Source organism: Cercospora beticola, chromosome 2, assembly GCF_033473495.1.
Source record: "Cercospora beticola chromosome 2, complete sequence".
Classification (NCBI taxonomy): Eukaryota; Fungi; Ascomycota; class Dothideomycetes; order Mycosphaerellales; family Mycosphaerellaceae; genus Cercospora; species Cercospora beticola.
This window is the reverse complement of record NC_088936.1, coordinates 394481-418615: the sequence shown is the minus strand read 5'-3', so window position 1 is coordinate 418615 and position 24135 is coordinate 394481. Positions and strand designations below refer to the sequence as shown.

Genomic DNA, 24135 nt, shown 5'->3' with positions numbered 1-24135 from the left:
TTGGCTGCAGGAACACTTTCTATTGTCACATGCGAACAAGGCCGGAATCACGCACACATCACGCACGACCGTCTAGTCACTCCTTTTGAACGTCAACATCCAAGGAGAATCCTAGAGAAGCGCCGGATATACTGGAAATGATCGCGGCCTGCCTGCTCTCCTGAAGATTACGCAGAACGATTGCTGGACTTCTTCTCGATTAGAAACACTTCCGCCAGGCCCACATACACATATAAAGTCAACATGTCTTCCTCAAGACGTACTACTGCAACTATGCGGATACCGCCCTTCTTTCGGCGTCTCTTCAAATTTACATCTATGGACTTCGAGACAGCAATATGGGAGATGACGCATTTAATCATAGCCCCGAAAAAAGTGTTCCGAAACATCTACTACCACAAACAAACCAAGAACTCGTATCATCGAGCTGATCCGGCCTTTACCTACCTATTGAGTCTATTCCTATTCCTGACTGGGTTGGCGTGGGGCTTGGCATATGCCGATGGGTTCGGGAGGACTTTCCGAGTAGCCCTAGCCTTTGTGCTTGTGCACTTTCTCGGTTCTAGTCTGGTCGTCAGTACTGCAATGTACTTTCTGGTGGGTCGTGTGCTGGGGAAGCGAAGACAGGGGCTTTTTGGTCCTCCGAGCGGCGGAGGCTTGGGTGCTGGAGATGAAGGGCTGGAGTTTGGCTATTGCTTCGATGTACGTCTGCGGCTAAACAAACATCTTGACCAGATGCTTACAACTTGCAGGTCTCCATCCGAGCGTACTTACCAATCTGGACCTTCCTTTACGTTCTTCAATTCCTGCTCATGCCTCTCATCGCTCAGGATTATTGGGTTTCGAACCTATTTGGAAACACGATGTACCTCATGGCATTGAGCTACTACTTTGTCATCACGTTCTTGGGCTATAACGGTGAGATCCGCCAACACAATACCCTACGCAGTGTTGCTAACATGCGCTCGCAGCGTTGCCATTTCTCAGCCGCACCGAAGTCTTGCTTGCGCCAATCCCGGTCCTTGTGGTCCTGTGGCTCATCAGTCTTTTCACATTCGATTGTGCAACGAACCTGGCACCCGTGTTATGGTGTGGCGTTAACCTACGAAAGCCCGTATAAGACATTTGTTGGGAGTTGTAGGAGGCACTTGGATGCGACATTTCCCAATGACATCCATTTTCCAGCAAAGCCTGAGCCGGACTCATGCGAGCGCCGAGCTTCTCTGCTTAAGATTTCGATTCTTGTAGCGGCACGCAGTGCCTTTCTACCTTCGCCAGCTTGCGATGTGGACGAGTTTACAACAATCGAGCCACATAAGCACCGACCGAGCCCGGCTCCAGTCCGCAGGACGTTCATCTGATAGCTGGAAATCTTCAGGATAGTCGGCACCTGATCGCTAGACACAAGCATTTCTATCTGCTTCGCTTGACAGGGATCCGACATAGAGCTGTCAAGATTTTCAAGCTTCGTCACGCCTGTGGCTCGCTTCGGGACCCGGTCGTGGACACTGGCGACTGTCGACTTCTGTCATCGAATGCCGAAGACAACCAGTGCACACGCGCGCGAGAGTGGATGCTCTACGAGCAGACGCAGGGCTTGCCCGCCTTTCAGGTGACGCCATCTGCATCCAATGGATCTCAGTAGCCCACACCCACACACTTTATGAAGATGCCGACTTTGCCACGTCACAGGCGCTGATCCTGCAGTGCCATCCCACATCTGACTTACGCTTGCCTGAGGCCTCAGCACAGCGCGCCAAGCCCGGTTGTCCCTCCTGCCTCCTCTCCTCAGCGCTGTTGACCACTTCACTTCCATGTTCTTCTCGACGTCGCTTCACATGCGGCATTTCGGCGCTCACGAAAGATTCGCACTCATCTGACCTGCAGCTGACAGCGCGAAACACTGATTACAGCTTCTCACCCATCGCCAGGTTGCACACCGCCCCCAAGAGCAATCCCTGCCATCTTTCGTATAAGCGACATCCTCTTGCATACGACGCATGTCTTCCAAGACCAAGACGTCCGGTACAGAGCCCACTTTCTCGACACAAGTCCGACTCCTGCCGACCATGGATCGCTGTAGCAACTACGAGCCTTGTCGACGTAATCATGCGAGCCGATTCTCTCGACATCATCAGGAGTCCTGCATGGAGGCATTTGACATGTGAATACCACTGCTCGGTTCGCCAGCGAGGACGCAAGCTGTGAGAACCACAGCCAGCTCAGTCGATCCGGTCTGATGCTGGACGGAGCTAGCTGGGTCGCAGCGCTCTACACAACGTTGGAAGCGACATGAGCTATGCTACTCGCTAGAACAGCCTTCTCATCGTCGCTGTGGTCGCGTACAATTCCCGAGGCTGATCGCACGTAATGCTTTAGCGCAGAGCTACTGGTGCACTCCGTGGCAGGACTTGCAACACGATGCCCCCAGAATTTCGTTATTCGCTATTGACCATGGCGACAACTGCGGGTCGCACTCTTCAAAGCAGGTCTTGCGCACGCGGGATAAACTGGAGGAACATGGAGGGCCGCCGCGATGAGCGCCATGATCTCAACATCCTGGTAATGCTTGCCCGGATTCGAAATTCCGGCTCTAGGCGCCTCGCTGTCGCTGTTGCGCCCGTCGAGAAGAGGTTCCCGGACAGTTAGAACGATTCTTTCGACCGGGAAGGGGAATTGATGAAGTGAAAAATTCTGCGGCTGTTCTCGTTGTAGTCGAGTCAGTCGGGCTGCAGCATACCACAGTTGACACCAGTTGATCTACACGACCTACCTTTCATATGCAATTGCATCAGTAGCTCGTGGCAATGGTGCAGGGCTCCGGGACGAAATCCTGCTGCGACTCGGCCTAATGCAGATCGGCTACACCTCAGATTTATGGCCGGTCGCTTATGCAAAGCTATCACCACTCCCACAACTCTCTTCTCACAATCCCGCGCGTGGATGAGGAGAAGCGGAGCTCATGATGCGAGGATGATGCCGAGGAGCAAGTACCCACTGCTGCCAACTGTCTTGCAGCCTGCATGACGCAATTGATTTGGCTTGATCCCAACAATGGACCAAGATCTTCTCCGCGATGTCGCAAGGATCTTCCGAGACCCATTGAGACGAAACATGAAGAACAGCGGGAGGACGAAAAGTGTCCGTATTGCAAATGTGCGCTCATGAAGTCGAAAAGTCGAATGCAAGGGACAACACACAAGACCCTGCAAGGTCGACGACGATCTGCAGACACCGGTCTATCTTGGTAGAAAAGCGCGCTAAGATCTGGCTCTTCTGCAACCCATCTGCGATCTAATCGGGAGAGGCTCCGCAGTATCACACAATTCGATGGCTTGGTCGGAAGGGTCCCAAGCAACGTGCTTCGTGCGGCAACGCGCGTGGGCGAATGAGTGCCCCGCGACGCGCTCATCGCGTCGTCACATGCAGCTGTTTGTACGACATCATCACTCTACTGCGTCGTAACGCTACTCCATATCGAGTCGACATGGCCTTCTCTGCTGCTCACACTGGTCGGAGCTGGATCGCTTGCCCTTCGTCTACCTGCAGCTAGACCTGTCGTTGCGCCGGCTCCAAGTCGAGCTTCCGGATGCTCTTGTGGACCTGCGCTGATTATGCCATTGCTCAGACAACTTTCTGCGACCAGCTCCAGGATCCCACTAGCAAATTGTTAACGCAATCCACATGGGAATGGCCGGATCTAAGGAGTCCATGGCGACACTATGCGAGTCCTGCAGGAGGTATAAAACCTCTGCAAAGCCGCCGAAGCTCCGCCTTTCACTCCCTCCACACGAAATCAACAATTGAACAGTCGAGCTCTTTCCTTAGCTCCTCAAATCGACTCACGCTTTCTTTCGTGAGTCAACAGCCAGAATGTCCGATCTTAAAGCTACTGTGGCGGAAACGTCCAACGGCTTTCACGTTGAGGGCTACGAGAAGATCGAATATGATTTCACATTCATCGACAATGTTTTCGATACACGCAAGCCGGAACTTGCCAAGTGCTATGAGCGCTGGGGCAGGGCCCTGGCAGTCATGGACACCAACATTTTCAATGTCTATGGCGAGCAGATGCAGCAATACTTCGACCACTACAACATTGAGCTTCAGGTCCACAAGACCATGATCGGCGAGAAGGCCAAGAGCATTGATACCTTCTTGAGCATCGTGGACTCGATGACCAAGTTTGGCATCTACCGAAAGGTGAGATAGTTCTGTTGTGGAGGGCAAAAACACTGAGAGCTGACAACAACTCTAGGAGCCGGTTCTCGTTATCGGAGGTGGCTTGGTCACTGATGTCGCTGGTTTTGCTTGCGCCGCTTACCGCAGAAACACAAACTTCATTCGCATCCCCACTACTGTGATCGGCTTGATCGATGCCTCAGTCTCGATCAAAGTTGCTGTAAACTACGGCAACTACAAAAACCGCCTGGGCGCCTACCACGCACCGATCCACACCTTCCTCGATTTCACTTTCCTCCGCACTTTGCCAGAGGCACAGATCCGCAATGGCTTCGCGGAGCTGATCAAGATCTCCTCTTGTGCACACTTGCCAACGTTTGACTTGCTTGACAAGTATGCCGAGCAAATCATCAAGACTGGCTTTGGTCGTTCTGATGATACCACCGAGGAGGTTACCAAGGCTTGTGACGAGATCAACAGAGCTGGCATCCACGAGATGCTGAAGTTGGAAACCCCAAACTTGCACGAAATCGGCCTCGACCGCGTGATTGCTTATGGCCACACGTATGTACAATATCCGGAACATGATTCTCGCAGACACTGACGCTTCTACAGCTGGTCGCCACTCCACGAGTTGGTGCCCGATGTTCCCCTTCGCCACGGCCACGCCATTTCTATCGATATGGCATACTCTGCCACGCTTGCCCACATGCGTGGCAACCTGCCAGACAGCGACTACAAGCGTCTGCTCGATCTGTTCTCCCGCACTGGCCTGTCCATGGACCACGAGGACTTCACCGAGGAGGTCCTCGAGAAGGCTACTGCTGCTATTCTGAAGACTCGTGACGGCAAGCTGCGAGCTGCTATCCCAAGCCCACTTGGGAGCTGCGTCTTCTTGAACGATGTTGAGAAAGAGGAGATGAACGAGGCGCTTCGCAAGCACAAGGAGATTTGCAAGTCTTACCCACGTAATGGACTGGGTATCGAGGCCTTTGTCGACAGCAGTGACACTGGCTACACTTTGAACAACAAGGCAGTCGATGCCACTGCAGGCACCAATGGCCACGCAAATGGCTCTTCTGCTGGTCTCAAGAAAATCAATGTCATCAACGACGACACAAAGCAAGCTATCACCAATGGCACAAATGGTCACACCAACGGTGTCAACGGACATGCCAACGGCAATGGAGTTGCCGTCAATGGCGTCAAGGCTGCGAAGAAGGCAGCATCGGGACCTGAGGGTGTTGATGGCCTTCAGAATGGCGTAAACGGCCATGCCGTCAATGGAACGAGCTAAACAGTTCTCTATAGAAATAGAACATCATGGCTCAAGATGATGATTACATAGAAGCCTCTCGCAGAAGAGAGCTACGAACTATTCCTGTTACAATACCATTGTTCATCAGCATACTACCACGTCTGAATCTCTTGACATAATCATTGACATTTTGGCGTGTCAACATAGTGGGGCAAAACATCCCACTTTCAATATACATCACGCAACTTTGCAACTGACGCGTAGAGGCATTGGATTGACATCTCCGAGCGAAATTCTCCGGTCGTGAACGTCATCCTGAGTCTTTCATGCAGCCACACTATGCCCTAGCCGCAATATCAGCTTGTGCATGCAGGGTCAGAGCTTCTTGCATGGACACAGCTTGGGGAGCTCGCGTCAAGCCGAACGAGCATTTCCAAAAGTCGAATTCTGCTCATCGGCACCCCAAGAATTCGCAAGGCAGGCACGGCTGGGGAAAGATCGTCTCAAGCAAGTCGCAGCTCCCACGTTCTCGTCAAGATGGTGCTCAATGCTAAATCGCCAGGGAGCTTCCATGCAGCACAGAATATCTCTTTGATCTTGCTCAGTCTGGTCTTCTTGCCATTGGACATCACAGTTCTTATCGTCAGCTATGTCATCAGTTTTTTCACTGGCAGAGATGAGATTCAAAAGAGAGGAACCCGAACAAGTCAACAATCACACACCAGCGATGGGACACTTCCGCCAAACAGCAAGAAAACAATTCTCGTCACAGGTGTGGGCATGACCAAAGGCCTCGTCCTCGCTCGAGCCTTTCATCAAGCCGGCCATGCAGTTATTGGAGCAGACTTCGAACCCGGATATGCATGTGGTCGATTTTCAGCTTCTCTCTACAATTTTTACACGCTTCGAAAACCTTCCTCCAAGTCGTCCGGACCCTACGTCCAATCCTTACTTGACGTAATTTTGAAAGAGAAAGTCGACCTTTGGGTCAGCTGTTCCGGCGTTGCTTCCGCAGTCGAAGATGGCGAAGCAAAAGAGATCGTTGAATCAAGAACGAAATGCAAGGCCGTCCAATTCGACGTTGCAACAACAACAATGCTCCATGAAAAAGACAAATTCATCAAGAGAACAGAAGAGCTAGGCCTAACAATCCCCGAAACGAAAACAATCACCAAACGATCCCAAGTGGAAGACGCCCTGCAAAACGCTCCAAAGGGAAGAAAGTACATCATGAAAACCATCGGAATGGACGACAAAGCTCGCGGAGACATCATGACACTTCTTCCAAAAGAAGACAGCCGAGAAGAAACAAGTAAATACCTCGACCGCTTACGAATCTCCGAACAAGAACCTTGGATTTTGCAACAATTCATCCAAGGAGAAGAATTTTGCACACACGCATTAGTGATCAATGGACGAGTTCGAGCTTTCGTTGCTTGTCCTTCTGCTGAGTTGTTGATGCATTATAGAGCTCTGCCTTCGGATTCTGCGCTCTCGAAAGCGATGCTGAAATTTACCGAGCACTATGCTGCGGCTGGTGGGGAAGGGTTTACGGGACATTTATCTTTCGATTTTCTAGTGGAAGATACGAATGAGAAGCATTCGGAGAAGATTGTGTTGTATCCAATTGAATGTAATCCAAGAGCACATACGGCAGTTTGTCTGTTCAATCGGGCTGAAGATATGGTTCATGGGTATTTGGAGCTTTTGGATGGAGTCTCGCAGAAGGATGGGCCGGAGTGGTTTGCGAGTCCGGTGAGGAATGATGCGTATTATTGGATTGGACATGACTTGGTTACGCTCGTGTTGGTCCCCATGCTGGAAGTGCTGGGATTGCAATTAAATGTGCGAGAGTTCATCCGGAATGTGGCGACTTTTGTTGTGCATCTCTTGACATGGAAAGATGGGACATGTGAGGTCTGGGATCCGTTGCCATGGTTCATGTTATATCATGTCTATTGGCCGATGCAATTTCTCAGTTGCTTGAGAGAGGGAAGGAAATGGAGCAGAATCAATGTCAGCACGACGAAGATGTTTGAGTGCTGATCTGATGGAAGCGTGAGAACGTCAACTCCATCTGGAAACCAATCGGAGGTTGCATTTGGATAGCTGTTCAATAGCATGCAGCAATTTCGTCGTTGGTGTTCTCCACGAAAAGCCTGAGCGTTGCCCGAATCTCTGGAGTTCAAATAACTGGACTGGCTTCAAAGTCTCGTTGAAGGCATTTCGGAAGGTGGACATGAAGAAGATTCGGATAGTTCATCGAGAATCAGAACGCTTGTACTGCCATTGGGTAGCGACGCCCGGCCCTGTCAAAAGAGTAACGCCTCGTATCATCATGTTATGCTCGTGATTAGCATTATATTTATCGTTATATGCTTTCTCAACATGTGCTCTTGTCATCGCCTGATCTTAGCAAACTCCGTGTAGCCATCACTGATCATCTGATCCACAGCAGAATCCGGACTAATGCTCGCTCGAGGCGGCACGTATCTTGTGCCTGGCAACACCACTTTCTCCGGATCCATCTCATTCTTTCTCGTTGCAGGTCTCGTGTCCAGCTCGCAATGCGTCCTATGAATTCCGAGACTAGCAGACGAGCCATGCAGTTGTCGCGCATGGTACATCGGCGAGCCATTGCTGTTCTGCACTCTTAATTCGTATAAAGATCGCTGCTCGATGCCTTGTTCCACGTCTTTCGGTGGAGTCGGTTCGCATGATACTGGCCGCCGCACGTTCGTCAAGAGTGCTTTGCCTGAAGCCTTGCTGTAGCATCGCTGTAGTAGTCCAGCAGTGGCCGGCATGCAGGCGCAAAGCACTCCGAGGTTCAGTTCGACGTTGCTCCAGATGGCGATCGGATTGTAGTACCATGTCATATTCGTGGCGTTGCCCCATTCGACGAGTGTGCGGAGTCGGAGGATGGAACAGATGGTGACGAAGCCTCCAAGAGCGAAAGTCAAGACTACTGCGATCTTCTTGCGAGTAGGTATGCCGAGCGCGATGAGGCGTGGTAGTGGTAGAATGATGCACAGCACGTCGAATCCAATCGTGAAGCCGGCGTTTGACCAGATCAGAGCGTTCTGGTTGATGCAATATCCTCTGCAATCGTGATCAGCACAATACGTGAGGTGAATGGCAGTAAAGTTTTACTCATGAGTTCCATCCCACTTCAGCCAAAAGTATTCCATGGGCTGGCAACCAAGTCCAAGAGTCGCTATCGCAACTACCGTAAAGGTTGCCAGAACTGCCATGAAAACGAGGCAGGTCTTACGGAACCAGCTGAAATCTGCAGGCCACATTCGCAGGTAGAGGAGAAGAATGGAAATCTTGATCGTATTGACTTCGAGAACGTAGAGCCATTCAGAAATGTAGAAGAATTTTAGGATCTTGCTGATTTGGTAATTCGGGTGCCGCAACATCCAGATATCCTGCCCGAGTCCCTCGTCGACCATGATGTGTAGCAATCCGTTCACCGGTATAAGAACAAGCCAGCCCAAAATTATCGTCCAGTCGTCCCAACCATAGCCAGTTCCACCCAAAGCACGCATGCGGGATAGACATCGAGCGAGTGTTCCAAAGGTGGCGAGCGCGAACATGACCCAGGACACAGATCTCGTCAGGGGTCCTTGATCACGAATCGGTTCTTTGCAAGTGATGGCCAAGTATTTTCGTGTTTGCAGGCCCTGGACAACACTGCAACTTCGCGCTAGGCACTCTCCCGCAGCATCGGCGTAGGCTTCGCTGGCACAAAGACATATCTGATCTGTCGAGCTCTTGCATTTCGAGGCTGGTAGTGCCTCTGTAAGGCAGGCTTGCTGCGGGACGTTAGCAAAATCGCATAGTACGGTGTGGTCTTCCATACCGCACATGTCGAAAGTGTCGGTAGGGGCGGATATGCTACGCTCTCACGCTTCGCAAGCTCGAAATCCAGTGTGTCCGCGCCAACACTCGTGAACAGTAAAGCAGTTGCAACGGCGACATATCTCAGCAGCATGATCGCTGAAAACTGCAACAGAGCGGTCCAAATTGTATTAGAAGACAGGCAAACTAGAGGAATTGCACTAACGGCAAATCATGCACCTTTTGTCGCCGAGAAACGTTTCCGTGACCGTGTGCCCTGCCTCATTTTGGAGTTCAAAGGTAAGACGGGTAGAACGACAGCTTCCGAGTTGGACAGAAGGCTGTACTGAGCGATCTTTCCCAGCACTCTGGTAAGACCGCCATTTCCCTTTCTGTGCACTTACGACTCGGAACGTCCCAGAGGAGGAGGAGGTTTGCAATGGTTCTCATGCCTATGCCCTGTCACTCGGGACCAGTAGCCTGCTTCCGGCAGCAGTTCCTCATCAGCAGGAAGCGTGGATGCCGCTGACAGTCAAGCAGGTCCGAGACACGCGTGAGGGCCCTGTGGTAGGATGCGCCATGAGCCAAGTGATGAAATCTACATTGTCTTGATTCAGGTGTCTCGGTGTGGTGGTACCAGGCTGGCGAGCAGGGCGAGGCTAGCACAATTGTGCCTGGCGGGTATGCAGTTTGCCCTTCCGCGTACGAGGCTGGACATAGAAGAAAGGTGTCAAGGTGGCGTGCGATGCATCTTCACGGGGAGCGGCGCGCAGCCTCCAATGTGGAGATTCGTTGGCAACGCTCCCACGTGTTGTCGAGAATAGAGATATTGATGAAGATGGTGTGGTGCTGATGGAAGGAGAACAGATGGTCTCGAAACGGCAGACGATGGTTTCGGATTTACTATTTCTCCGGGTGCCGAAATGAGTACGGAGTCACTGCATCTCCTTTGCTTCTCATCTGGTCGTAGAGCACTTGAGATCTTTGGGAGTTGTGCGCATTTTGCCCTTGTCGAAGGATCAATCTTCTCGCTCCTGCGAAAGGACTGGGGTCTTTCTTCTGATCCCCTACAGCCATCTCCACCTGGACGAGACTCGCATCTCACACACACAATGTCCTCCAAAACAGAGTGAACACGCCTCGCAAGAACAGCGTTTGCCTAAGCTTGCCAGCGCATTGGTATCCTGCGTGCTGCAACTCGCTCAGCTTTGCCTTTCGACTATGAATTTCGAAAAGGACTCATGGGAGAGACAATCTTCACAGTCCAACTTGGAAGCCACGATTCGAAACGAATGAGCTTCCTGTCATGTCGTACAACATTCCTTTGGCACGTCGACTCACTTGGACTGCCCGCGCGACTTTCTGGCGCTCAACGATCCCGAGCATGGCCCTCTCCGCAGCTAGACTGCACAAAGATTCTGGCCAGATCTTGACGAAATGGCTTTGATGATGAGGCTCCCACTGAAGGCATATCTGCGAGCAAAAGCTATAGCTCTCACTGTCCTGATCAAACAAAATTCTACCCGAACCTACCTCAAGAAGCTCGGCTGTTTTGGACCAGAGCGAAGCATTGGGCTGCTACATTCCACTCTCTCGATGACACATCGGCTGTAAAATTGCAGAAGCTCCCAGTGGGCTTCCTCTGGCGCATTCGCTGATAATGTGAAGCTTTGGCTCAATGGATACAATCGCTCAGATTGGTCTTGCAATTCGAAGGCGACGGAAGCTCGGACAGAGCGGTTTTGCCTTTTGTGATGCAGGCGGAAACACCAATCCAGCTTGTCTCGTCGCTCTGATTTGCTATCCAGCACGAAGCCAATAGAACTCCAGGCAGAACGGCCAGGGGCTATTGCGGCCTCAGTGAAGCATTGTATTGCGATATGTTGTCGCTCTAGAACATTCTCGAGCACAGTGCCATCAGAGATTCAGACTGGGTAAAGCCGGTTTCCTCCGGCCTCATGGAAGCATAGATCTGGCAGCCGCTGCTCTGATTTATTGCTTGACACGGAGCCACCAAAGTTCCTGACAGGTCAGAGCCTGTTATGAGCCGACCATTTGAGCATGGTATCTCGGATTCTCATCGCTCCACGCTTCCAATATGTACTGGGCCGCTTGAATAGACTCTCGTCAAGACTTGACCTCTTCGCATTGTCGGAGACGTTTGCTTCACATGCAAGTGAATGCAGTTAAGGTTTGACTAGCGCCTTCACATGCACGCAAACTGACGGGGATCTGGACTTAACTTCAGTTGCCGCTCACTTGCTTGTCAAACAAACACCTCGCACTTCTTGATTTCTTTTCTCTCCCTTCAACCTACATCCACCACACCCAGCAAGATGTTCCGTTGCATCGCGGCTCCCAAGGAGCCTGAGTACAGCACCGACTTGGCCGCCTTCGGCTACCACAAGAACGAGAAGGGCGAGTTCGTCGACAACACCACCGGCGAGTACTTCGACTTCTTCCACACCGACAACGACCGCGTCAACGACTTGCGCCGCGGCGCCTACCAAGAATGCCTCCGCAAGGAGATCGCCGCCGAGCTGAAGGAGAAGCACGGCATCACCGAGCTGTTCGTGACCGGCGCCGACGGCACAGAGATCTCCTCGTCGCGCCCATCTGGCCAGAACGTGAGCTTGCTCACCACGAAGGTAAGTGAACTCGCGCAAAAGCGCGATATTATCATCGTCATCGGCGAGAGCAGCCAGGATTGCGGCGTGTGGGCTTGGCGTACCGTTCAGAGAGAGGGAGGCATCGATGGAGGAAGTGTCACTGGGCTGGCGAGTAAGGTGGCAGCACGGGTAGTACAGCCCACCGAGGATGGCATGGCACGTCTCGATCAATGCGAGCAGACCCGGACCGACGAACAAAAACTCCAGGTGAGATCAGAATATCCATATTTCCAGAGACACGCACACGCTTGCTCACTTCACTAGGCACCCGGCATCATTATCCTCAATCCCGGACAGCTGCTCTACTCCCACGGCCTCGGCAGAAACCTCACGGTCGCCTCGTGGCAGAGCCGTCCACGTCCAACAGCCACCAGTGAGCCGAACAAGGTCGAGCCGAAGCACAATTCGATTCCTGGTGAGTCTCAACGCTGCGAGCACAATCGCGATAGCACTGACCAATTGACAGGGCACGAGACTCCGCACAGGCACGTCCAAACCGCGTTCCAGAGCATCTTGCCACAGATCATTGCTGAGGACGCCCGACTCCATATCATTGCCATCGGTGACGGCACTACCGCTACACTCGACACGATTGACCAGATCATGCTCGCACGTGACCATATCTCGATTGGTGGTGGCATTCTCGGAACGGTCGCTCTGATTGATGCGAAGCATGAGCATGAAAAGATCGCGTCGCTGCCGCTCAAGACACATCTCGCATCGGTCGGCAAAGGTTGGGTCCAGAGCGAAGAAGCAAAGGGTACGGTCGTGCAAATGCCAGATCGAGCATCTCTTGGTATGCCAGCTTTGGAGTACGCGCCCGGCGCTCAAGCCGACATTGAAGAGCCCAACGGAGCCGCTATCAACGGACATACTACTCCAGATTCGCCAAGAGTCAATGGCCACGACATCACAAACGGCGATCATGCAGACCTCGTACAGCCGCTTTCTGCTCTGGCCGTCGTCGACGAACTCCTCAGTGTTCCAGGCCCTCCACCGAACACTCCAGCCGATTCTGGAACCACTTCTCCAGCAACTGTCGCTTCCAACCCTGGCTCTCCAGCAAAGAGCAACAAAGACGAGACCACGATCGAAGACCAAGACGACGATTATCCCGCTCCTGAAGAAATTCCAGTCTCTTGCCCAACTTATAGCGCAGGTGTCTGCGACGGCGTCACCGAAACGGTCTTCCCAGTTGTCATCGACGATGTGCTCGAGCACTTGTGGTTCCACATTCAGAAGGGACAGGAGAGCGATGCAAAGGAGTCTGCACGCTCGGAGATGAGAGGACAGGCTTGGCCAAGGGATGCTGGCGATGACTAAGATCAGAGAGACGACAGGAATGACATTAGGGCGCGGATCTTTCTGCAAAGACAAGATGCATGAAATGAGCTATAGCATCGAGTCAGCCACAATGAATGAGAGATAAGGCACGAACTTCGTGTCCCAGCATTGGTCTCTGAGAACATTCGTGCTTCTGCTTGTTGTTTCCAACTGAAATTCTCTTAGCAAGACGTTATGTCATTCGATGAGAGAACTGTCTTTAGCTATGCCTGCCCCACTCCTGCTTTGCCAACCGCTTCTCCTCCCGAGCCTCGCAAGCAACGCTCAAGTTCTTCATCACCTTCCAATGAAAGTGGCACACAATACTATCGGGATGGTAGGCGCGAGTCCCTGAGGGATACTTGTCCAGGAAAGCTCCAAACCCGGTGATTGCCGAGTGACTCATGTTGTTCATGTCTATCACTGTACTCTCGTGCGTCGCTGTGATACCCCAAGTCGACTCGATCTCACACTCGACTTTCTCAATCTGTCGACCGAGTGTGAACTTTTCGATCTCATACAGGAGATGTCGAATTTCGGCGCCTTGGAAGTGTTGGCTAATTGAACAACTGAGCTGCGAGTAGCTTCTGCTGATCTTGAATGTGATGTGTTTGGGCATCGAGAAATGGACGCGCTGTAGGCCGTTGAGGAATGCCCAGAGAGCGTGTGCCTCGTCGCGGTAGGGCGTGAGTTCGATCTTCGCGGGACGTGGAGAGATGCCGACTTGAGAAGTGTTGCGCTTGAAGAAGATCTGTTCGCACTCGTTTCGAACTTGCTTGCAGGTGGCGATTATGCCGGGAAGGTATCTGTACTTGCGTGGCACTCCAGGAGTGGCTGCTGCCTCGCAGTGGACCAAGATGGGTTCTTCGGAAAGGAGGACCAGCTCGTAGATGTCGTTGCGGAGTTCAGCTGGAAGCGTGCCGAAAGGAGAAGAGTCCATGTTGATGACAATCTTCGATGGACGACGCCTTGAAGCCGATGGGTTTTTGTGAAGAGGATGGTGGTGCTTGATATATGCTTGTCGTTTTAGATGGAATATAGGAGTCAGACAGTGATGGTGGCCGCACTTGGAGCGTGAAGTGCACGACTTGCGGGCGTGAAGTGCGAGGAATGTCGCACGTCAATGCTTCTGATTTGCTTGATCGAGTGGCCTTTGATCTGTGTTTGTCGTAATTTCGCAGATGGCCAACGAGGGTGAAAGAGGTGGGAGGAAGATCAAAGTGTTGGATTATGAGTAATGCCATTGAGGTGACTGGGTGATCTGCGAGTGAACAAGCACAATAGGCCAATAGGCACAATAGACAAGTGGGCCTGATTGTGCCCTGGTGGGCCGTGCGTCAGTCTAGGAGTGAACGTAGGCACGCACCCATGTGTGTGTGTCGTCGTTAAGAGATGCTCTGGTTGGCTCTCCGATCACATCCTAGTATCAGTCATCGAAGACACGTGTTGGCTGTGTATGAGGAGATGAACGTAGTGCTGGTTTTCTGGCTTGCGACCGTGTGGAAGATGAGCAATGCGCAAGGCCATCGCCTCCGCCGGCCTCGTTGTCATCGTTACCAACTCTTGGAACCGACTCCTGAAACAACGAATTCAGATCAACCCACTTGGTAGCGAAAAGTCCAATGAGAGAAGGCGTCGTATTCCGTGGAGACACTCGCGCAAGCTGCCAGGTAGTCGTTTAGGTGACCGGCAGAAAGTCTACCTCTCCAGCAAGGACTTTCGTATCCCGATGAGAGGTCGGGATAAACTCTTAACCTAGTCGCGTAGCTCTGGAAACGGGACCACATACCCAGCTCAGCTGAATGCGTGTCCACTGGGAGAAGACGACCTAGTCTGCCAAGGTGTGTGCCTATCCGTTAGCATCAGTCTAGCTGGCCTGCTGTCGTTGATCTTCAAAGTCCTTCGCAGCGAGTCACGACTCACATTGGATAAGGAACACTATGGCGCCGAGCAATTGGCTTAGCTTGCAGCAGAACGGAACAGAGGATGGAGTCAAGACAGCCTTTGCAAGCTTCGAAGTAAGTGGGCTCGAGCATTGAAGCAACGAAATTGCTGCCATTAGCATTATATACCCATTGATGCAGCTCTTCTATCTTCGTACCCAGATGCCCATTGAACGCCCCTCGCTGTTACGCAGATACCTCAAAGGGCTTCAAATGTCCTGTCCACTGCTCGCGGCCTGTAATGGTGACGCGCTTAGGCATAGGCCTTTGGTGCCGGGTCAGCGACAACCTTGTCATCTCCGAGGTATGGCTTAGCACCACCGGCTGGGTAAGTTGGCTCAGCTGGGTAAACAGGCTTCTCGGCTGGGTGAGTGGGCTTGTTCTCAGCTGGATAAGTCGGCTTGTTCTCAGCAGGGTGGGTAGGCTTCTCAGCTGGGCCAGTTGGCTTCTGGAGAGGATAGGTAGAGCAGACCTTCTCGTCCTTGCAGATCGAAGTGCTCTCGGTGCAGACAGACTTAGTTTGAGTAGCGTATCCGGAAGTGTAGACAGTTGTCTCGGGCTTCATGTAGACGGACTCGACTGGCTTCTTGATGACCGTGGTGTGGGGCTTCTCGAAAGCGGTCGTGTAGGTCCATGGCAGCTTGGACTCGACGGTAGTACGGACGTAAGAATCAACCAAGATGGTCGTGAGGTATGTCGTGGTGACGGTCTATACAATGTCAGCGAGACGCCGCCGAAAGCTGGCGAATGCAGTCATACCTCGACCTTCTGGGTCTTGGTCTTGATCTCGGTCTCGTATTGAGACGTCTTGTAGCTGACGTAGCCGGATGGAACTATAGCAGTCAGTAGTTGCTGGAGGCATCGGTCTCAGTGCAGCATACCGTGATCGGTGGTCACAACTGTTTGCTTATCGTACACCGTTGTGGTGTATGGCTTCATTGTGGTCGTTGTGAGGGTCTCGTAAGCGGTTGTTGGCACCATCTTCTCGTACGTGGTCCAAGTGGCTTTGCATGTGTTCTTGGTCTCGCACTTCTCTGCCGGGTAGGTAGGTCTCTCCACGGGATAGGTTGGCTTCTCCACTGGATAGGTTGGTTTCTCTACTGGATAGGTGGGCTTCTCTACTGGGTAGGTGGGCTTCTCCACTGGATAGGTTGGCTGTCATGTAATCAGTAAAACGTAAGAAGATGTCTGATGAAACACTTTTTGCAATTTTAACGCTGCTTCCAATTGAAATGACGCACCTTCTCAGCTGGGTAGGTCGGCTGCGCTGGATATGTTGGCTTCTCGGCCGGGTACGTGGGCTTCTCGACAGGGTATGTTGGCTGTCGAAATGGTCAGATGACTGTACGACGGTGTGTGCAACGCTTTTCATCCTTTTCAGTGCGCCAGTGACCGCACTTACCTTCTCGACAGGGTAAGTCGGCTTTTCTGCTGGGTAGGTAGGTTCAGCAGGGTAAGTCGGCTTCTCTGCTGGATAGGTCGGTTTCTCCGCTGGGTGAGTTGGCTCAGCAGGATATTTTGGCTGCTCAGCACCGTATCCCTTAGGTCCCTCGTTTGGAGTGGCGGCGGCAACGGCCAAGACAGCGGCGAAAGCTGCGATGATCTGCATTTTGAAGACTGATTTTCTTGTCAAGCTGTAGGGTGAACGAAGGCAGCGATTCGCGGTAAAAAGCAAATGTACTAAAAGAGTGTGTTATAAAAGAGTGTGGTCAAAGTTGCTGAAACGAGTGTGGTGCGAATTGCTGCTGCTTGATGATTTTTGCTGGTGAGGGAGAGCAGAAGGTCTTATATCTGAGATGTTCGTGCTGATCTTGGACGACTTTGGGACTTGTTCTTGTGGTAGGTTGAGCACCGTTGGCGGTATCAGGAACCGGGCAGGACCGCCATCCAAATCCTGCATGTCAACGGTCAACTCAATGTCAGCTCACGCGCCAGAAGTTGCCTAGATCAACGGGGACATTGAATTATGCAGTGCTTTAGGCAAGCAATTACTGGGAGTTGCTGGAAATGTGCATGACTTCGGTGAGCGGTCCGCGAAGGACTTTCGGTGTGGGCGCGGGCTCATAAGGACGGATATGCAGTCGCCACACTCGTCCAATGCAGATATAACCCACGACCCATGGGACGATGTAGCAGAAGCCACATGCTGACAGCATAGACTTTATTCAGGCTAATGATCAGTAACGCTCCAGCTGATGCGCTTGTGGCCTCTGCAGAACGAATTCCAAGCTCAATTGGTCTGGTGCCATCGTGCGGTCTCCAGGTTCGAGCTGAGTTTACCAATTGAGAGGCATTTGCGATAGCGCAGGCGAGGTGCCTTTCCGGAAAGAGATGCCTTCACGGCGACATGAGAACGCGTATGCCGGGTATCTTGGTTCTTGCCGTCTGATTTCGCACGTGCGCGGGCGGAAGCAAGCGCCTGAAACCAATATTCCATCAACCTGAAATTGCTTGTGAGCCAGAGGCCGTCGAGGGGCCGAATGACTAGGACATCTGCCTATTCGGCGAAAGGAGACGGCGTTGATTCTTGTTGCTCTCTGTCATCGGTATGCGGGTCTTGTTCTGTCGATCTTCACATCAAGAGGCGTTGTCAATGGATATTTCAGGAAGGGAAGTCCGGCCCGGCGGATGCCAAGACCGGCAGACGTGACGCGTTCAGACTCGCCCCTCTCCATAGAGACTCCGAGCCCTCAGCAGGCTTTTCCATACTCAGTAGCTCTGCAATCAACAGCTTAGCAGGGACAGAGACATCAGACCTGCAATTCCAGCACTCTCTGATGTCAAGAAACGCCGCAATCCTCGCCGTCTCTACCCAGTTGAGCACGGAGAGCCTAGATCTGCGTCGAGATACAATCAGCACACCGCTCGCTCCTCCATTTGACACCCGTTGCGATTCACCCCATGACTCCCTTGGAGAGCTCAGCGACCATACTTGTCGCAGAGAGAATCTGGTCGAAGCTCAATCTCCGCCATGTTTGCAAGGACAACATGTCGCTCAAAACCAAACTTGTCAGCATAGTCAGCAATATTCCACAGAGACAGCCAGATGGGGAAAGGTGAAAAGACCCTGTTCGTGCACAAAAGTTTCATTCTGCCTTCTGTCAGGCGGGGCCGGGCGGGGTGGGGCCGAGCGGTCTATGTGTCGACCGCGGAGCGGCGACGGCGGTGGAGAAGGAGGCGCTCACTGCATGCGCTCAAAGCGCTCACGCGCCAGATCCTTCGTCTTCTCCACCCATCCGTCACCGCCCCGGGTCGCCCTCTCTGCCTCCTCGTTGGCATCGCCCCTCTTGGCCCCCTCGTGCCCCAGCCCCACCCCAGCATTGTACGACATTTGCTCGATTGGAGCAGTGATGCCTCCTCCCGCCCCCAACCCCTCTCCCTCCGCCCAGCCCGCCTTCTGCAGCATCGCCATCCCCTTGCCATATGATGGCTTCGTTGGCTTCTGTTGCGCCGAAGCACCACCTCCCTCCTTCTTCTTCACGTCCTTCAACGACACCTTCACCTTCTCTGTCGTGCCTGCCTTGGCCTCCTGGATGCGGCGCTCCTTTGCCCGATCCCTCCACTCCGTCTTCTCCGGTTCCGTCTTCTCTGTCACTTTGACCTCCACCTTCACTGTCTGATCCGCTGCTATGCCGAATTTGGCCAATCGTTCCCAGGCGAGCTTCACCTTTGCCTCATCTTGTAGTAACGTGGAATGCTTCTTACTGCCTGCAACATGCTGTGCGGGCGTGACGTCTGCTGAGAGCTGGCTGCTGCATAGATAGCAGGTGGTCTGTAGCTTGCCTCCCTTGGTTTTCTGGTGAACGTAGCTTTGCTGCGGGGCTTCGTCTGTTGCGTGCTTCTCGGAACTCGAAGATTGTGGGCGGGACTCGTCCTGCTCAGCATCCTCGCCGCGCAGCTCAGCTTGCTTCTTCTGCCACAAATTCACAATACCCAGCTCTTTTGGCTCTCCAATCTTGACTTTCTTCGTTGTGCCTTCGCCCTCTAGTGAGTTGATGCCCGCGCTCTCCTTCGGACGCTTCTTGTTGTTCTTCGTGTCTTTGGTATTTCCAGACTGAGTCGGGGTCTCCGGTCGCGCTGGAGGTTCTGGATTTACGTCTTGTACCGAGGCATAGTAGCGCTTGTCGTGATATTCGTGCAAAACTGCGCCGCGTTGGAAGCAGTATCTGCCGTCCGACCCGAACTGGCCTGGAACAACTACTGGGAAGACACCCATGTGTGGATAGCAAATCTCGATCTTCTTGGATGAGATGGTGAACTTGTCGCCGAGAGTCATTGCTTTCGCAAGTGCTGCCTTAGCATCTGTAACTGTGTGATACTCAGCAAATCCGAACGATAGACTCTTGTCCGTTTCACGATCACGAATCACGAAAACACGCTTCAAACTTCCTGGAGCGGCGCCTGGCAAAGGCAATGGCTTCAGCGGCAAAGAGGCAAGAAGGGCGGCGACAGATGCTTCGCCCCCAGGTGGCAGACTGGGTGGCGGCACAGCGGCGTCTTGTGGAGCCTGGAGCTCGTCTTGGTACAGCTTCTCGAGTCCCTTGTGAAGCACTGCTTCGCTCATATTGGTCTTGAGCCCGCGGATCAGCAGAAAAGGCAGTGGGTTTCCGTCCAGCGAGACGTCGGCGTCACCGTTGCTGGGCGGTGGGGCGACTGGCTCTTCGTAGAACCCAAAATCTGAATGATCCTGATAGGGTTCGTAGTATTGGCGCGAATGAGAATAGCCCTGCTGGTGATAGTCGCTGGAGCTGCTATGGCGCGAATAATAGCGATCATCCTGGACTCCGCATTAGGCATACAGGTTCATCAAGAAGAGGTGTGCTTAGGAATGTATACGTTGCGCGACGAGTAGTAGCTTCTTGAATCGCGACCACTCTCAGGGTCGTCGCGGTCGCGGTAAGGCCTGTCACGTCGACGCGGTGGCGAGCGCGATTGCGATGGCGCGCGACTGTGATTGTGATGGCTGCGCGGCGAAGCTGGTCGGCTCTGCGGCTGCACTTGGCCATCTTGACTGTGCTTGCGCTGAGCGGCTCCTCGGATGCTGAAACCAATGTCGGAGTCGTCATGGCTGTCACCACGCGATGCAGCAGTATCTTTCAGTTCATGGCAGGTCAGTGATACGTTTTTCACTGATTACATTGCGATGTTGCGCCCTGTCAAAGATACCATATTCACGAGCTCGGTTGCGATCCATGACGGCGGTCGTCGGCGCGGTGCGCGATCTCTTTAAGTTGTCGACAGATGAATGCGGAAGATAGGCGTGTGCGCGAGAGATGCGTTGGCTGATGTCGATGTCGTCGTGGAGTTGAAGTTGGAGTTGGCGCGAAAGTCACTGCTGGAGTTTCGGATGACATCCCTGCTCGGCATCGGCGGGAGCTCCCTAGAACTAAACCTTAATTGACGCGTACCAAAATTGGAAGCAACATCGAGCCTGAGGCGCTGCCGCCTTTCTCTCCCTCCATCTACTGTACAAGATACATTTGTACATCGACATCGAGACAAGGCGAACTTTATCGTTTGAAGCATGGCTTACTATTCGTCTGCACCTTTGCGACCTCTCAGACCTTTCTACACTGACCACTACTACCAAAGTTCTACTTTACTGCTCTTTGAATACTGATTTTGATCTGTCGCTCTATCACCTCATAGTAGCGTTGCTGCTGCCACCTTCGCCCTCCCCAAGATGCTGCCTGAACCAGTTCAGGTACGTGAACATGCTCGCTTTCGGCGACCGCGTCAGGTCAGTATAATTCAAGTATTGCATGCCGAATCTCGTGGCCCTGCCAGAGCCCCATTCGAAATCTGTCATTGTTTATCAGCTTCTGCAAGCGGACTGGCTTCATCAAGGAGGGAAAGGGAAGCGACCCACTGTCAATAAAAGACCAAGCCCAAGCACCCGTAACATTGACCCCATCCAGGACTCTGGCAGCCAGCACATTGTCCAAGAAGCCCTGGAAGTAGTCTGCGCGTCTTAAGTCCCACAGAATGGTGGACAAACTGTTCAGCTCGGCCTCGAATGGTTCCGCAAAACCAAACTCGGTAACTTGAATATCTGGAATGCCTGGGAACAGATCCTGGGTGATGTTCTTCAAAAACAACCGTACACCAGTCGGAGTGTCCTGCAACCAGCTTGCCCCAGGATCGGCTGAAGGACCGGCTGGGAATCCATCTGGAGCGAGGGGACTGGATCCCGCACATTCCGGGTACGAAGGGTGAGAGGAGTTTGAGGTGCACGCCGAAATATCGCCATCCTCGGGAGAGATGCTGGATGCAAAGTACGAAGTGTACGCGTCGATTGCAAAGAAGTCGCAGCTGCCCGCGATCAGATCCTTCTCTTCCTGCGTAAGAGTCGGAAGAGTATCGTTCAAAGTGTCTTTGAGAGTTTGAGGGTAGTCGCCGTCGTTCCAAGGTCCATGGTTGAACCATCCTAGGACGAAGTCGTAATTGCGCTGCACGGCAACAGCATCTGCCTCGCTGCTGGAGTTAGCTTGGAAGCCATTTCCGCTGTTCTTGAACGTAATGCGGCCTCGGCCACGGAACTCCTCGTGGTACCACTTGGCGATCCGAGCGTGGGCGAGCAGGGTGTAGTGGCCGCAGGTGAAGCGGGCTTCAACGCCACCAGTGATGTTGTTATATGCTGGATAGTACTCTCCGGCGGGGTAGTTGGCATATTGCCAATTACCTATGAGTGGGCGCACGAAGGTCAGTTGGCACTCAAATAACGTTGAGAGGACTGCTTACAGTATTGAGGTTCGTTGATGGTGAACCAGGTCTCGACATACTGATCGTACCTCTGGATGATGAAAGTTGCATAGTTGAAGAAGTCATCTATGATTTGACGATCCGACCAAGCTCCATACTCGTTGAACAAAGCAAGAGGCGTGTCTGGCAAAAGTTAGTTTCAACGCGGTACATCGCTCCAGATCACGCCTTGACTGACCCCAGTGAAACAGTGTGATTGAAGGCGCCAAGCCATTCTCCAGCATGCTTGCGATAACATCGTCGTAGTGCTTGACTCCAGCTTCATTCACAGGGCCCTTGCCGAAAGGAAAAATCCTTGGCCAGGCAATACTTATTGCCATCTTGTGGAAACCAAGAGCCGCGATTCTGGCGAAGTCCTGCTTGTACAGGTAATAGTGCTCAGCTCCAGTATCTGCAGTACTGTTGTCGGCTACCCAATTGGGGACTCTATGCATCAACAAATCCCAAATTGAAGGACCTCTGCCTTCGTCTGTGACCGCTCCCTATTGACACTTTTCAGCTTTCGTGTCTCAGACCTCGTCACCTGCTTTACGAACCTCGATCTGAAATGCCGAAGACGACATACCCCACTCGAAGTCCTCTGGGAGTGCAGCATCGGCCAGATCCCCAGGATAATAGCTTGGAACATATGGATGCATATACCCAGGTTGAGGAAATCTCGAAGGCTCCGGAGTCGGCGACACAGTGGTGCTCAGAATTCCGGTCGCGACAGGACCGACTTGATCCCACAGAAACGCAAGCCGCTCGTTCGAGAAGTCCGTCTGGGCTATCTGAGTACTCGCGAGTGTGGCATTGTAGCTCGTCGTGGAATAGCTTCCTGAGGTCTTCGTTGGGTCAACGAACGACAAATTCTGTGCCTGGGCCAAAGCGGCCAGGCTGAGGACAGCCGCTATGGTGAACATGGTGTCTCCAATCGACGACTATCGACAGTCACTTTGACATTTGTCTGGACCAGGACTGTTTATGTACTGACTTGACGCGGCTCGCATAGTGGAGTTGCAGGGGTTCAGATGTATGCACTCCTCATCGGCCGGCTGGATATAAGCGGGTCAATGCCTTCCGAGCGGATAATCTGTACGACTCCACAGACTGTAATGGCTTTGTTGCCGGATTCGAGGTCCGCAGCTCCTCCATACGTTGCGTGATATATCTTGGGGCGGTCATGTTGACATCAGCCGACATGAGCACCTGCATCGATGCATCTTCAGTTCCTGCATCGACCGAATCTGGAGGCAGAAGTTCAGATCGAAGACCATATGCCCGAGGCGTTTGTTCTTCTTACTGCAACGACGCCAGTCATATAGGTAATGGTGTCGTTTCAAACATTCATTGCCGATGCTCTGGGCCTCGACTGTCTCAGTGTTCGCTCGCACTAAATCAATGCCTAGTGTCTTGGCTTAGGCTTGATCAGTCAACGTGGGACGGACAACGTGGAGGGGTAACTTGTTTTGTTCAAGAAGCTCAATGGAGCATGATGGTCCTTTTCTAATCCGATCTATTGATCTACTAAAAGTCGGATGACACGAAGCTTTACGACATCGTGCATCCAACATCTTTGCTCACAATTTCTGCAGACAGCTACCGACTGAGCTCAAGAGTTGCTCTCGCAATGCTAACTTCAGCAATACGCGAGCATACAAGTCAGAGCAAAACATTACTCTTTCCAAGCCAAATGGTTCTCAGAACTTGAGTCCTTTTAAGATCCCAAGCAACAATCCGTATTTATCACACTTTCCCGACTCCGTCACGGCACCCTCCCGCGCCCACCTCTCGGCAGCCCCAAGCTCTCCTCCCTCGTCTCCGCCTTCTTCCTGCAGACGCCACTACTCCAGAAATCTCCTTCGTTCTTCTGATGCAAATATGCCGCCAGCGCAAACCAAACATAGTTCTCTGGCGAGAAATTGCTCTTCCAATCTGCTGGATTCGTAGACTGCAAGGTCTTCTCTTTCACAGGACTTGCCAGATCATACAGAGCGAGGAATATCGACTCTGCTGCACCTGCAACATTTGGAAGAGAAGCTACACTTCCATCAGGTCGGCGTTTCGAAGTCGTGAACTGAGACTTGGACTGCCACCATCTTCACACGTAAAATCAGCGCAGCCACCAGCAAGTCGCAGAAGAGAAAAGGAACATACTTCTCAGGCATACTCCCCACAC

At 52.5% G+C, this 24135-nt stretch overlaps 10 protein-coding genes across 10 annotated transcripts; 4 read left to right on the top strand and 6 right to left on the bottom strand.

The window, feature by feature from the left end:
* Positions 1–243: 243 nt before the first annotated feature.
* RHO25_002317 (uncharacterized protein) lies at positions 244–1120 on the top strand (the record flags this gene model as incomplete). Its single annotated transcript, XM_023594830.2, has 3 exons — positions 244–702; positions 753–918; positions 972–1120. 3 exons carry the CDS (start codon positions 244–246, stop codon positions 1118–1120), a joined length of 774 nt encoding a protein of 257 aa, XP_023459664.1.
* A 2753-nt stretch (positions 1121–3873) lies between these two features.
* Positions 3874–5479, top strand: RHO25_002316 (uncharacterized protein; the record flags this gene model as incomplete). The annotated part of the gene is made up of 3 exons (XM_023594831.2): positions 3874–4203; positions 4259–4746; positions 4798–5479. The coding sequence occupies 3 exons, from the start codon at positions 3874–3876 to the stop codon at positions 5477–5479; spliced, it is 1500 nt and encodes a 499-aa protein (XP_023458443.1).
* A 498-nt stretch (positions 5480–5977) lies between these two features.
* On the top strand, positions 5978–7486 carry RHO25_002315 (uncharacterized protein; the record flags this gene model as incomplete). The annotated part of the gene is made up of 1 exon (XM_065602227.1): positions 5978–7486. One exon carries the CDS (start codon positions 5978–5980, stop codon positions 7484–7486), a length of 1509 nt encoding a protein of 502 aa, XP_065458299.1.
* Positions 7487–7839: 353 nt separating this feature from the next.
* Positions 7840–9434, bottom strand: RHO25_002314 (uncharacterized protein; the record flags this gene model as incomplete). Its single annotated transcript, XM_023594832.1, has 3 exons — positions 7840–8539; positions 8591–9255; positions 9303–9434. 3 exons carry the CDS (start codon positions 9432–9434, stop codon positions 7840–7842), a joined length of 1497 nt encoding a protein of 498 aa, XP_023458444.1.
* A 2182-nt stretch (positions 9435–11616) lies between these two features.
* Positions 11617–13272, top strand: RHO25_002313 (uncharacterized protein; the record flags this gene model as incomplete). Its single annotated transcript, XM_023594833.2, has 3 exons — positions 11617–12156; positions 12214–12364; positions 12416–13272. The coding sequence occupies 3 exons, from the start codon at positions 11617–11619 to the stop codon at positions 13270–13272; spliced, it is 1548 nt and encodes a 515-aa protein (XP_023458445.1).
* Positions 13273–13492: 220 nt separating this feature from the next.
* On the bottom strand, positions 13493–14212 carry RHO25_002312 (uncharacterized protein; the record flags this gene model as incomplete). Its single annotated transcript, XM_023594834.1, has 1 exon — positions 13493–14212. The coding sequence occupies one exon, from the start codon at positions 14210–14212 to the stop codon at positions 13493–13495; it is 720 nt and encodes a 239-aa protein (XP_023458446.1).
* A 1256-nt stretch (positions 14213–15468) lies between these two features.
* On the bottom strand, positions 15469–16824 carry RHO25_002311 (uncharacterized protein; the record flags this gene model as incomplete). The annotated part of the gene is made up of 5 exons (XM_023594835.2): positions 15469–15924; positions 15975–16048; positions 16097–16370; positions 16457–16537; positions 16618–16824. 5 exons carry the CDS (start codon positions 16822–16824, stop codon positions 15469–15471), a joined length of 1092 nt encoding a protein of 363 aa, XP_023458447.1.
* A 1572-nt stretch (positions 16825–18396) lies between these two features.
* On the bottom strand, positions 18397–20409 carry RHO25_002310 (uncharacterized protein; the record flags this gene model as incomplete). Its single annotated transcript, XM_065602226.1, has 3 exons — positions 18397–19992; positions 20052–20308; positions 20382–20409. 3 exons carry the CDS (start codon positions 20407–20409, stop codon positions 18397–18399), a joined length of 1881 nt encoding a protein of 626 aa, XP_065458298.1.
* Positions 20410–20853: 444 nt separating this feature from the next.
* On the bottom strand, positions 20854–22879 carry RHO25_002309 (uncharacterized protein; the record flags this gene model as incomplete). Its single annotated transcript, XM_023594837.1, has 5 exons — positions 20854–21017; positions 21085–21897; positions 21957–22100; positions 22156–22459; positions 22514–22879. 5 exons carry the CDS (start codon positions 22877–22879, stop codon positions 20854–20856), a joined length of 1791 nt encoding a protein of 596 aa, XP_023458449.1.
* An 842-nt stretch (positions 22880–23721) lies between these two features.
* On the bottom strand, positions 23722–24124 carry RHO25_002308 (uncharacterized protein; the record flags this gene model as incomplete). The annotated part of the gene is made up of 2 exons (XM_065602225.1): positions 23722–24055; positions 24114–24124. The coding sequence occupies 2 exons, from the start codon at positions 24122–24124 to the stop codon at positions 23722–23724; spliced, it is 345 nt and encodes a 114-aa protein (XP_065458297.1).
* Between the last annotated feature and the right edge of the window lie 11 nt (positions 24125–24135).